The sequence below is a fragment of the Aspergillus sclerotioniger genome (assembly GCF_003184525.1).
Source record: "Aspergillus sclerotioniger CBS 115572 chromosome Unknown BO94scaffold_14, whole genome shotgun sequence".
Taxonomy (NCBI): domain Eukaryota; kingdom Fungi; phylum Ascomycota; class Eurotiomycetes; order Eurotiales; family Aspergillaceae; genus Aspergillus; species Aspergillus sclerotioniger.
The window spans coordinates 663,926-677,544 of NW_020291004.1; the positions used below are offsets into that span (position 1 = coordinate 663,926).

At 55.7% G+C, this 13,619-nt stretch overlaps 3 protein-coding genes across 3 annotated transcripts; all 3 read right to left on the reverse strand.

The window, feature by feature from the left end:
- Positions 1 to 243: 243 nt before the first annotated feature.
- nrps7 (putative nonribosomal peptide synthase) lies at positions 244 to 7,826 on the reverse strand (the record flags this gene model as incomplete). Its single annotated transcript, XM_025614539.1, has 2 exons — positions 244 to 267; positions 720 to 7,826. The coding sequence occupies 2 exons, from the start codon at positions 7,824 to 7,826 to the stop codon at positions 244 to 246; spliced, it is 7,131 nt and encodes a 2,376-aa protein (XP_025467465.1).
- Positions 7,827 to 8,518: 692 nt separating this feature from the next.
- BO94DRAFT_535370 (putative MFS drug efflux transporter) lies at positions 8,519 to 10,531 on the reverse strand. The gene has a single exon (XM_025611764.1). The coding sequence runs from the start codon at positions 10,388 to 10,390 to the stop codon at positions 8,702 to 8,704; it is 1,689 nt and encodes a 562-aa protein (XP_025467466.1). The 5' UTR covers positions 10,391 to 10,531; the 3' UTR covers positions 8,519 to 8,701.
- A 746-nt stretch (positions 10,532 to 11,277) lies between these two features.
- Positions 11,278 to 13,549, reverse strand: BO94DRAFT_466340 (Zn(II)2Cys6 transcription factor; the record flags this gene model as incomplete). The annotated part of the gene is made up of 4 exons (XM_025608156.1): positions 11,278 to 12,183; positions 12,245 to 13,116; positions 13,177 to 13,431; positions 13,528 to 13,549. The coding sequence occupies 4 exons, from the start codon at positions 13,547 to 13,549 to the stop codon at positions 11,278 to 11,280; spliced, it is 2,055 nt and encodes a 684-aa protein (XP_025467467.1).
- Between the last annotated feature and the right edge of the window lie 70 nt (positions 13,550 to 13,619).

The following is a 13,619-nucleotide window of genomic DNA, read 5'->3' on the forward strand; positions in this document are numbered from 1 at the left end:
CCAGAACCATCCCAACGCATTCCATCTACTTCCTATCTATAGAATCTAAGTTACCCTTTTTGTGACCCAAACCAAAGTAAGTAGTGACTTACCCCCCACCCCCATACGACTTTCCATCCTCGTTTAATCAATTTGCCCTTAGACCTTAAATAGTAGTCATACCCTGGTTTCTCATAACTCATTTGCGATAGATTGGTATTGTTTGAATCGGCCTGGTTAGAACACATCAATTAAATCCTTGTTCTAAATATAGTGGGAAGAAACGGTCTGTATTGAGTGGTAGTAGTAGGTAAGGTAGATAGATAGATAGATAAATAGGGACATTAATAGAAAAAAGGGTATCTATTGAAAGCAAGGATACGAGAAGTCTCTTTAGTACTTTCGTTTCGTCTTACTTCTCTGGGATGTCACTTGGAGGATGTACTTGAGGGGTATGATTTCATGTATATGTTCCAATCTAGTATATACTGTATGTAATCTAAACATAAGAAACCCAAACTTGAACCAGAACAAACGCTAACCACGCCAAAGAGAAAAGGAAATCTACCCTGTAAAGGTAAGGTACTATGTAAGTATCCCAACGCCAACACCAACACCAACACCAGAAACTCTTTAGACACTCCCTCCCAGCTGTACACAAATTCTTCCAAACATATAAGACAGAATGAACACAAAAGGCACACAATGGAAAAAGAAAGTTACACCCCCAGCTCCCCCACCACCTCACCCCCGGCCATTCCCTCCAAGCACCCCACATACCAATCCAAGGCCCTCGTGACCTCTTCACTCTGAAACGCCCGCTCATCAAACGCAAACCGCAACACATACTCGCCCTTCCCCTTGGCCTTAACCACCTCCAACTGCACCGCATAATTAAACAACATCTTGTTCTTACTCATCTTCATGACGATCCACCGCATTGAATCCTCCAACTCACCCGCCGAAACGGGGTCAAAGGGTTGGAAGCAGAAGAGACATTTCGCCGCGGCAGTAGTGCGATCCATGTCCAAGGCATCATAGATATCGCTGAGCGAGACGAGGCCGTTCTCCGAGGCATCCCAAAACGCGCGCTGAGTGGATTGCAGCAGATCGGTGATGGGTTGGGAGGGGTCGATGGTGGAGTGGAAAGGGAGGAAGTTGGCGCAGGTGCCGTCGATGAGTTGGGGGTTGGGGAGGGGCACGTTGCGGCCGGTGATGAGGTTGTCGTAGGTGACGGCGTGGGAGGAGCTGAGGTGCGAGAGGAGGAGGGAGAAGGCGGTTTGGAAGACGATGGGTGCGGTGACGCCCGCGGTGGTGGCGAGGGAGTCGATGCCGATGGTGCTGCTGATGGGGCGGGTTTCGAGGCGGGAGAGTTTGGGGTTGGTGAGTTGGGAGGGGAAGGTGAAGGGGGAGGAGGGCAGGAGGTTTTTCCAGTAGGTGAGTTGGGGTTGTTTGGGGATGGAGGAGGTGTAGTTGATGTAGTCTTTGAAGGGGGTGAGAGGGGGAAGTGGCGAGTTGCGCGCCAGGGCTTTGAATTGGTCGTCGAAGATGTGCAGGAGAGTGCCGTCGTAGGAGGCGTGGTCGAGCTTGATGACCAGGTCGCGGGTGCCCGTGGAGGCGTGCGTGAGGAGGGTGTAGCGCACAAAGGGCTTCGAGGGGTCGAAGCGCTGCTCCCAGTCGGCGGAGATGATCTGCTCCTTCTCTTCGTCGGTGTGGTAAGTGTGGTACGTGAGGTTGAGGGAGGGATCCTTGAGCACCACTTGGACGGCGGTCCGGGGGTCACGCTGGTCATCGGCGTAAAGATACAGAGCACGCAGGATCTGGCTGTTTTGCGTGAGAGTCATGGCCAGGGAGATCCACTGGTCGAAGTCGAGGTCGGCTGGCAGACTGCGAACGGCCATCAGTTGCCAGAACTGCTCTTGCTTGTTGCCTTGGGTCAGGAACTCGATCTGACCGGGGCTGCAGGGGTAAATGTCCTCCACATCGCTTCGGGAGACGCCCATCTGGGACAGACGCTCGTACATGGCGTCGGTGGCCTGGAAGGCGACGGCCGGCACGGGGGCTGGCGTAGCAGCAGCAGCAACGACAGCCTCGGATTCATCGACCAGCAGGGTGGCTTGCTCGCGTAGGGTGCGGCTGGTCAGGATGTCGTTCACGCGAACTTTGTATCCATCCTGGCGGAGGAGACTGACCAGGTTCAACGCAGAGATGGAATCGCCGCCCAGGGCGTGAAAGGTCGAGTTGGCGTGAATGTCCTCGGCGGGAGTGTCGAACAGCTTGGACCAGAGCAGCTGCAACTTGCGCTCAGCGTCGGTGCTGATCTCCGACACCTCTTCGGCGGGCAGATACTCTTTCAGCTCGTCGTCAGCCATGCCCTCGGCCAGGGCCAGCAAGCGCTTGCGATCGATCTTGCCCGAGACCATAAGAGGAAAGTCCGAGAGAGGAAGCCAGATTGAAGGCACCATGTATTTGGGGAGCGTAATCAGCTGCTCTTTGACCTCCTCCATGTTGGGCGCCTGTGCCGGGGGCAGAAGCTTCATCTTGGCCTCCCCGGGGACTGGGGCGGATGCCGAGCAAAAGGCGACGAGCTGCTTCTTCTTGAGGACATTGGCTGCAATAACGGCGCACTGGTTGAAAAGCCCAGTTTGCATAATGACACTCTCAATCTCGCCCAGTTCAATCCGGTAGCCATTGATCTTGACCTGGTCATCTTTGCGGCCAAAGAGCTCGATCTCGCCGGTCGGTAGCCACCGCGCCAGATCGCCCGTTTGGTAGATCCGGCCACCAGGCTGGTTCCGGAACACTTTGTCGGTGGCATCGGGGCGCTTCAAGTATCCTCTTGCCAGCTGCGGTCCGGCAACGCAGAGCTCGCCCACTTCGCCGAATGGGACCTGTTCTAGGGTGTCGGGATCGAGGATCTGCGCCGTGACGTTCCGATAGGGACGGCCGATGTTGCGCAGGTTCATGTCCGGAGTGACGGCGGTGGTGGTCACACAGATCGTGGCCTCCGTGGGCCCGTATGCGCTGAAAACCGGGATGCGTGGTGCCCAGACCGTCTGCATGTGAGGCGTGACGGGCTCTCCGCCGGTGGCCAGGACTTCCAGCGTGGGAACGTCGTCGGGATGGAAGAGACCAGCCATGGTGGGAGTCACGCAGACAGCAGTGACCTTCATGGAGTTGATCAGGCCCGCCAGGTTGGCCACGATGGTGCTCTGCGGCGCAACACACAGCGTGCAGCCGGTGGCCAGGGCCGCGAAGAGCGAGAAGAACGACCCATCGAAGGTGTAGTTCAGCGCCCACAGAATCCGGTGGGAGTTGTCCATGTTGGTGGACTCGATAATCCCCTCCACGGCCGTGGCCAGGGCCCGGTGCGTGAGAAGAGTTCCCTTGGGCTTGCCAGTGCTGCCTGAGGTGTAGATCAGGTAGGCCAGGCTATCAGGTCGGAGCTCTGGCACAATCTCTCGCTTGATTGGCATCGTCTCCCAGTCCAAGGCATCGATGATAATCACATCGTACACCAGGTCATCAAAGAAGCTCGCGTTCTGTCGATCCGTGATCACGACCTTAGCTTCTGAGTCCTCCATGATACCCAGGTTTCTCTCTCGAGGGTTCTCAGGGCCAAGGGGCAGGAAAGCACCCCCAGAGACCAGCACACCCAGCATAGCCACGATGGTGCTGATGGATTTCTCCAGCAAAAGGGGCACCACCTGCTCCAGCACCACACCCTTGGCTCTCAACAAGCCGGCGAGCTGGTTGACCTTGATTGCCATGCCCGCGTAGGTGATGCTGTTTCCAGCTGCGTCTTCCACGGCCGTTCTCGATGGATAGGAGCAAGCAATCCGATGGAACGCGGAATGTCCGAGTTCGTTATCTTGATATGTCGAGGTAGAGCTCCGATCCTCGGTCTTGGATGCATACCTCGGTTCGCTGTGTGCAACTTCTTCCACCGGTCCATCAACCACTTTCTCCAGTCCACTGATTACTCTACCCGTCGACTGCACCAACTCCAATTGCCCAAGCTTGGTGAGTGGTGCATCGGATGCTGTCTGCAAGATGACGGCGACGGAATCGACCAGCATTTGCGCATATGCCGGGTCAAGCGTCGAGGACAGAGTGATGCGATCCAAACTGTCGTTGCTGAGCTCCAGCTTGATATAATCGTGAGTGCCGTAGTTCTTCTCAGGCAAGACTTTCAATCCTCCCGGTGGAGTTGGCATCGCCACTTTGATCAGGAAGTTGACCGTCGTATCGAACAGATCCTTGGGCTGGCGACTGACTTTCAAGATTTTGCGCAGGCCATACTGCGCATGTCTGGCAACATCCCACAGACTGTACTGGACAGCCCCAAGATGAGCCTCGAACGAGCTGGCCTTGTTGACCTTGACCCGAAGAGGAGCAATCATCAACGTAGGACCGCTCATCTGAAGGATGCCAGGGATGGGAGCCTCGCGTCCAGAGAGCGTAACACCCATGACCACGTCGTCCGTGGAACCGGTAAGAGAGAGGACAATAGACCACGCAGCATACAGAAGCATGCTAGGAGTGACCTTGAGATTGGATGCTGTGGCCTTCATATCATTACCCAAATTAGCAGCCACCATGGTCTGGTGCTCGGTATGAGATCCAAGCCGAGTAGGCACCGCACCATCAAGATACCCCTTCCAGAACTTCTGCATGGTGACCTCGTCGTGTTGCTGCTGGTGCTCCGCATAGCGACTGAAAGCAGGTCGCTGAGCGGGAGCTGATCCCAGAAGGAGAGACGTGAGGTCCTCCGGGAGGAACTCGCTGGACCAGTAATCGAAGAGGGCGTGGTGGATGGTGATGACCAGGATGTTTCCTGGCAATGCAGCGGCTCTCCACCACAGTCCGCCGGCCTGCATTGGCTTGGAGATCTGTTCTTGCATGTACGCTTTCAGATCCATCTGAGAAGACTCCCAGGGGAGGTCTGCAGTTTTCTGAACCACCTGCATGAATGAAACCCCGTCTGGGACAAATGTCGATCGAAGGAACAATTCAGATTTCATCAACGACACCAGGGCATTCCTGACAGCATCGTAGCTGTGTCCAGCGAAGCTGTAAGAGCGACTGTAGATGTACTTAGTACCCCCCATCATCGTGTTGGCGATGATGGCTTCTTGGAACGGCGTGACGGGGAAAGCATCTTCGACTTCAGCGAGGTTGATGCCGAAGCGTTCCAGGGAGGGGGTCTCGCGAAGCAGCGCAAAGGGGGCAGCATGACCGTTGACCACCTTGGCTCCGGGCTTCTGTTGAATGAGGCTCGCAACATCAGACAATGAGTGGGCAAGAATGATATCCTCAACTCGTAGGATCAAGGAATGCTCGGTTTGAAGTTGCGACACGACCTGGATAGCCTCAAGCGATGTGCCGCCCAACGAGATGAACGAGTCCTCGGAGGAGATGTCCGATTCAGAAAAAGACAAAAACCTTGCCCAAACACTCCTGATAACCTTCTCGTTATCAGTCAGGCTGACTCCGTTTGTCTCGTGCTTCGGCCGATCGGGCATCAGTTGACCGGATTGACCGAGATCCTCGACGATCTTGCGAATGGCCGGCATGTCGACCTTTCCATTAGCGTTGAGAGGCAGGGCAGCCATAGGAATCCAGAATCCAGGAACCATGTAAAGCGGCACTCTGGTCGCCACGTACGAGCGAAGGTTTCCGACCAGAGATTCCCAGTCGCCGTCGGCGCGACTCACGATCACGGCCACCAGGGCTGTCTTGCCGCCCAGCGTGGCCGGAACCACGGCCGACTGCTTGACTTCCTCGAAGGATTGAATCACCGCGTTGGGCTCGGCCGGGTCAACGCGCTGTCCGTTGATCTTCACCTGGAAATCAATTCGTCCGATCATCTCAATCGACCCGTCCGCATGACGAACTGCCATATCGCCGGTTCGGTAGAGTTTGCCCTGCCCGAACGGGTTCGGGATAAAGCGCCGTCCTGTTTCATCGGGGTTGTTCAAGTATCCCCGGGCCAGCTGGGCACCTCCAAGGCAGAGCTCTCCCGGGATGAGGAGTGGTGACAGGGTGGTGGTTCCAGGGGTGAGGATATACGAGGTCGTGGTGTCGAATGGCTGTCCGATGATGCGCGAACTCTGGTCACCCTGCAGTCTGTAGCGCCAGTTGAGCTGGGTGCATTCGCTGAGGCCGTAGGACGAGAGGAGCTCCACACGGTGTGCCCAGGTTTGCACCACCGCCGGGTTCACCAGCTCGCCTCCCAGCACCATGCGTCGAAGAGAGGGGACACTCTCCGGCGAGAGCAGGGCTGCAGTAGTCGAGGTCATGTCGACCGAGCTGATGTGCATGCTGTTGATCGTTCGTGCAATATGGACCGTAAGATTGGCCTTGCTAGCCAGACACAAGCACCCACCCACACTCAGAGTGGCCCAGATGGATCGCTGGGCCGCCGAAAAAACCGGGTTGAAAAAGAGCAACTGGCGCAAATCAGTCATTCGGGGAAAAGCCAAAAGACCATTGTATGCGGCCTGGTGCTCCAGCAAAACTGCCTTGGGTTTTCCAGTAGACCCGGACGTGTAGATCACGTAGGCAACGTCGTTGGCATCTTGATCGATGGCGAGGTCGCTCTCATCGTTGCCCATGGACTCACTCAGAAGATCCCTCACCTTATGTTCGCGAGGAAACGTGCCAGCAGTATCCGAGTCCACCAGCACAAAATCAGCATGGACATCCTCAACAATAAAGGACTTGCGAGTTGCTGGCGCATCCGGATCCAAGATCACATAGGCAGCGCCGGCCTTCAAGATGGCGAGGAGAGCGATGATAAAGTCAGCCGATGTACGCATGTGCACCGGGATATAAGACGCTCCATATTGGCGAAGATACCTAGCTAACTGGTTCGATCGTTTATTAAGAGTGGAATAGGAGATGGGGGTATCCAGTTCGAACTGGATGGCGTGGGCATCAGGCCTCAGCCGGGCCTGTTTCTCGATCAGCGAATGCACCAGCCCGCTGCGTGCCCGGATCGCGGCTTTGCCATATTCGTGTATCAACTGTCTCTCGGCGGGGGAGGTGATATTCAAGGCCGAGATGTTGGATTGAGGGTTCTCCACCACATGTTGGAGAGTGGCTGCAAAGTGATCCAGAAGGACGCGCACGTTTGTCCGGGGAACAGCCAGGTTATGGCGCATGCTCAGCTTCAGTCCCGACGAGGCAGACAAGTTGAGCACCAAGGGGAAGTCGGCATCGGCTGTCATGACCTCTTCTTCACTGTCATCCTGGATAATCGACACCTTGACTTGCGGGTGTCCTGCCGACGTCCTCTTAAGAATCTGCTTGTAGCCAATGTATGCATGCGTCGAGGCTTTGGCGCTGACGGTTCCAACATGACGGATCCACGATAGAGCATCCATCTCCTCTGGCACGGACAAAACGAGGGGGAAATCCTGGCCCTCCAGACCATTCACTGCGTCGTATCCGAAAAATGAGCGATCCCGGCCAGCAACCGTGAAGATGGCGGTGCGTTGGCCGCCAGCCGTGTGTCGAATGGACACCAAGGCCCATATCCCGTAAATCAGATCGTCTAACCGAATGTCGTATCTGCCGCTGAATTCCAGAGCGGCTTCGAAGAGGTGCTCAGGGGCCCTGATGGTTGTTTCTGAGCGAGGCCATTGGTGGTCGAGAGGGAAGGAGTGGAGCTGGGGTTGGGCTCCGACGGGGCGAAATAGGTCTTGCCAGTACCGGGCTGCGCTCTCGGGGTCTTGGATAGGTTGGTAGGATGTGTGTTCGTGACCCTTGATGGCCTGGTAGGTGGGGGGAGAGATGGGGGTGGCCGGTTGGCGGGAGTCCTGAATCTCGTAGTAGGAAATCATGTTGTCGTTGACACTGACATTGACATTCGGGGGTATCGCGTCAACCAGGACTCGGAGAGCTGGGTAGGGAGAAGTCTATCTCTCTTCCTCTGGTTGCATGACCCTGGCTCTATAGATATGCACCCTGGTCAAGTCATCCCACTCGTATCTGGTGGGTAAGCCGCAAGCCAAGGGTTCGAGAAACGGCGATGCGCCATCCTGCATTTCCTTCCTCGCCACGTGGACCCGCTTCAGTCTGCATTAGCTTCTGGCGGTTGAGCTAAAAGGCCCCAGATCGGCCAGTCGCTTGCAACGGTCGAGCCATGGCAACGGGGCTGAGGAGGCTCTGGTCTTGGACGGTAAGGCTAAGCATCCTTCTGTTGCGCGGTAAGGCGAGCAGTCAGCGTGGCTTTGCGCGGTAGAGCTAGTGAGGCACGTCTCGCATGGCTGGCCACATGGTACAGGAACGTGGCAATGATGACCGTTGGGCATGGTTGCATAGCGCTTGTAGTCATGGGCTGGCCGTTCTGACGAGAGCATGGTGGTTTACGGGAATCTGGTGACTGCATTGAGCTGGATGCGTCCACTGTCTCGTCTAGGTGATTTGTGGCTATGAGGAGGGTTGAGATTAATGAATGGTGTTTAGTTCTGCTAGGAAGCAAAGTGGGGAGATTACAGTGGATGGAGGAGTTGATCATAAAAAGTTCGTCACATTAAAAATCCCATGGCTCATGGATCCATGGCTGGTATATATATAACCCAGCGTTTTGAAGAGAGATTCGCCCCGTTCTAAGTACATTGTAAACAAATGTATCTATTGCAAGAAATCAGGAGCCCATCACCACTCCTGTCCTGCCCTGCCCTAATCCCCTAGCTTCCTTTGCCCCCAGAATTGCTTAAACACCACCAGCTCCGCCAGCAATGAAGAGCTTCTCGCGCTTCATGAAAATACTCAACACAACCACCAATGCACCGGCAACCATGGACAGGATGTAGGAATTGTTCAGCGCCTTCACAATGGCCTCCAGCACCTCCTGCTTGACGGCCGGGGTGAGGTTGTCGAAGAGCTGAGACCCGGTTCCGGTAATGGTCTGCTCCACCTCCGTGGAGTCAATGTTGGGAAGAATGGCCTTGACGCCCTGGATACTCTGGTTGAGGAACACGGCGTTGGCAATGGCCAGGGCAATGGTGCAGCCCGAGATCTGCGCACAGGTGATGAACCCGACGGCCGAAGGCGCCATGCGAGGCTCCGCGACGGCTTGAGCGATCGAGAAGGATGCTTGCGAGAAAAGACCGACGCCGAACCCAATGAGGACCGTGTATCCGTAGATATTGGCGATCGAGCTCGTCGCGGTAACGGTGTACATCAGGGCGCTGCCGATGAGGCAGAGAATGCCGCCCGCGAGGAACCACGGCATGTACAGACCGTGAGCAGAAAGAATGGCACCGTTCCCGATAACAGCCACGATCATCAGGATAATGAACGGCAGCAGACGCACACCGGACTGGAGGGCAGAGTCGCCCCGAGTGAATTGGAAGTAAAGTGGGCACATGTAGACGGGGAGGAAGATGAGAGTACCACCGGCGGCCGTCATGGCGAACAGGATCAAGATGGTGCGGCTCCGCAAGAACTCCACGGGGAACAGACGGCGTTCCTTGGTGGTGAGGAATGGAATGCCCTGCTGGATGCCCAGCAGGATGAAAAGCACTCCCGAACAGCAGAAGAGACCGATAATCTTGCCCGAGTCCCATGCGTAAGTGGCACCGCCAAAGGAGATGGCCATGACGCCAGAAATGAAAGCGCCAATGGTCAGGACCGCACCCAGGTAATCGATCTCACGAGCACGGTCGCCCAAGCTGACTCCAGGACGAGGATCCTTGTTGGGGAGCATGAAGATGTAGACAGGGGCGCAGACAGCGCCGATGCACAGGTTGATGTAGAACGACCAACGCCAGCCGGCAGACGAGTCGGTGAAAGCACCACCAATGATGGGTCCCAGAACCGTGCCAACACCCCAGGTGAAACCCGCACCGCCAATGTACGTGGGACGCTCTTTGATGGTGGTGGTGACGGCCAACATGGTCATCAGTCCGACATACATGCCGGCTCCCGAGAAGCCACAGATGGCACGGCCAACGATGAAGGCGTTCATGGTGGGCGCTGAACCGCAGACGGCGGATCCAACTTCAAAGATGAAAATACAGATGATGTAGGTCCATTTGGCGTTGAAGTTGGCAAAGATCTTTCCCCAAACCAGGTTGGTCGACGCGGCACCGATGAGGAAGGCAACACTGATCCAGGACAGCTTGGACACGGCATCGAAGTCCTCCACAATGGTCGGCTGGATATTGGCGACGATGGTGTTATCCAGGGCGAAGAGGAATTGGGAGCTGTAGATGGCGATGACGACAATGACCCATTTCCAGCCCGAGATCTCACGGGGAGCATCTTCGTCTCCCTTGGGAGCGGGCAGCTGGTCTTCGGAATCCAGGTTGGAGGCAGCGGACTTTTCCGAGAGCTGGCCCTCTTCCTTGTCGTAGGCCGGGTTCATCACGGCAGCCTCTCGGCTCTCGTCTGCAGCCATAGTAGAGGGTGAGGGTGGAGGTGGAGGAGGGATAGGAGAGGGAGAGGATTGAGGATGAACGGAAAAGGAGGTGTAAACAGGACCACACCAAGTTCACTGAAATGCTCGTCTTTACTCTCGGACATTTTGAAAGATGACAGCTGCCATCCAGCATATAAGAAGTAAGAAGAGGGTCTGGATCGAGCGAGACGCCGGAGTCTCCCACCGGGGCCCAACCCGTTAGGCCCGGAGGCTCCCACTGCGGCCCCCGCCACTAGGGCTGGCGGACCCTCCCACTCTCTCTTACTATTCTCTCACTCTCACCTCACTCTCCCACTCTCTCTCTCTCTCCCACCCACTCTGCAGTCGGGCCATTTATTCATAAGCGGCTGCAGGGGCATTAGTTAGTGAGTGGATTGGCACGTTGATTACGCCGGAGATTTGTCACCCCCACCCGGTCTGTCAGCAGTCAGCCCCAAGCTGGTAAAAGCTGAAGAATACTAATTCATACGACGGTCGCTGGCGCCGGAAGATCCTGGTCGTTGGTTAGCTCTACCGCCGGCGCCCACCAAACACGACCTCGCCGTCTTCGCCAATGAGAGGCTCGATTCGACAATGGGTCGTGGATGCATCATCTCATCACTCTAATGTTCCAGCGTCGCCCAGTTTGGGGTTTAGTGTGATTGTTAAGCGTGCAGCGAAGCGAACCACCGCAAGGCAGACCCGACAAGATACGGTGGCCGAATAGGGGTCCAAAGTGAAGGTATATACAGGCATTGGGGGAACAGAATCACTCCGAAGTCTTTTGAAAATGATTTGGTTTCATTGAATTTGATTTGGGTATATATGACTCGTTTCCATCATTATTCTATCGTTAAAGTCGCATGGTCTATGTCCGCCGGTCTACTCTATCGAAGCAACACGTATTCACCACGCTCATTCATTATCGAAACCCAATCACAATCCGATGACCGACTTTTCCTCGCCTGCCAGCATTCCTCCATCACTTGATATGCCTCACCAAGGGTCCCGCCCGTCGGTTCAGTACCCTCGGACGCCGCGAAAAGGTCACGAAAGCAACGCTGGTGTTCCTCCAGCGCTAAGCATCCCGAGATGCAGAAGGGCCAGACTACATTTTGTAAGAGTCGCTGATCGCGGAGAGTTTGAAAGACCACGATGATCTCGGAGACAATCTTGGCGATTTCGGGCAGCTCGGGATGTGCGCCGGAAATGACAACATGGAGGTAGGCAATGGCCGCAAGACCAAAAGCTTTGCTGATCCCCGGGTGAGTCGGACACGCGCCAGGAATCGGAGAGGGCCCCCATACCGACGGTTCAGCCACCGGCATCTGCTCGAGACTGGCCAGCTCTTGTCGTAGACGCTCCTCCAATTGCCCTCCACGCTTCGCTAAATCAATGATACTAAGCTTGCGCGCCACCTCCGACTCTTTCTTCCAACGATCAAGCGCAGAGACCTCACAAATCAGGGCCATGATCGAGTTTCGACAGCCCACCAGGGTTTCTAACGGGATCTCAAGGCGGTCCAGCGCCTGAACGTGATCGATTTCCAAGAAAGGGGCTCGCCGAGTTGAAGCAGCGGCGATGATGTCTAATGATATGAAGGAACCAAGAAGAAAATCGGCAGCAGATCTGTCTTCGGAGGACGGGCCTGGTTCGTCGGACTGTCCACTGGGGTAGGCTGGGCCTGTTGCATCAGGCATTATAAGAGGCATCCGCGCCTGCACCAGGGCAGGGATTAGATTAGCAGCCATGCGCAGAAGCCACTGCCAGTTCTTGGTCCCACCAGCGAATATCTGGAACCGGTGAAACATCAGCTCTCTGGATCGTATCGCAACACTTGGGTGAGCCACTTACCTCCCAGAACAGGAGTTGGAGTATCGAGATAAGACCTTCGAGGCTGTTTGCTAGATGTGTTGGTGCATGCCAGCCAAACGAACCCGCCATAATACGCTGCATCCCTTGGAGGGCCATATCGTAGTAGCCATCTTTGGCGCGCAACTGAGTCAGTCGCGTCGTGATTTCATCTCTGGAGAGCGAGGTTGAGAGAAGATCGCGCTCGCTGAGTGCCAGACTGGCATAGTACGCGGGCTTGACTCGTCGGAGGATCGACAAGAGCCAACCCCTTCCTCGTCGGTCTCGGGAGTGGAAAAACGGATACTGGATATAGAAGACCCGATCCAGATAGTGCATCAGTAACTCATCCTCAGCTCTTTCTCCCATGGCGGAGTCGGAGGGGCTCATTGGCCACAAGATGGCCTGTCCGCAGGTTGCAGCAGCCAGCGCATGCATGTCGGACGTAGGTTTACCGTTTCCATGGTCGGTAGGCAAAGTAGCCTCCTGGAAGTGGGGACTATCCAGGGATGCGCTCCACATCAGATCGTCAAGGTCCGACAAGGTTGTTTTACTCGTGGCCAGTCCAAGATCTTCCGGCGACACCATGCCCCCCCATACAATCCCGGGTTCGTGCAGCCCGTGCAAGCTGGGGGTTAACAGCAGTCCTTCTACAGACGATGCGGGTGAGGATGAGTTCTGCGCCCATTCCATGTTCTTGGAGAAGAGCGGGGACACGGCAAAGTCTTCATCCGAAAAGATCGAGGGGGCTTCGGTGGTGGGGATGGGATGGTGTTGGATCGGAGCACTGCACGCTAGGGCATTAAAGGCGGCCAGATCGCTCTCTCGGGGGAGATCATGGAACTCCTCCTGGGCTGCATTAAAGAATGGGTACGCTACAGGGAATACATTTAGCGCGGGCACTTTCCAGGATGTCCATAGGTCTGGATCCTTACCAGGATTGCGCCCCGATGAGCGAGTCGAAAGAAGCAGCTTCTGCCTTCGCTTTCTGGACCGAGCTTGGCTGACCATCTGCCGAAATTTGGAGGCCTGTTCGTTCTGCAAAGCTCCGTTGTCCATCCAGAAGGGTCTCGGTCCGTAGCCGTGACACTCCAGGTCCAGAGAGATGCATCTGGTGCATGCAGGACGGGTCTCGTCGCATTTCTTCCGACGGACACGACACGTCCAGCAGCCGTTGAGACTTCGCGCGGCTGGAAAGAGCAGGCATCAGATTGAGGGTGGGAGGGAAGAGCGGGGGATGTAGTATCGGACAGAGGGAACTGGAAAAAGAAACCATCTGGGCTTACGGATTTTGGTAGCTGCAGCCATGCGGTTCAGTCTTCCGGGTAATGTGCTAAGAACCTCAAGAGGAGTGTGGATAAGACTTGTTTAGACAATG

Coding starts and splice junctions, on each gene's coding strand:
- BO94DRAFT_535370 (XM_025611764.1), bottom strand. CDS start 10,390: ATGGCTGCAGACGAGAGCCGAGAGGCTGCCGTGATGAACCCGGCCTAC.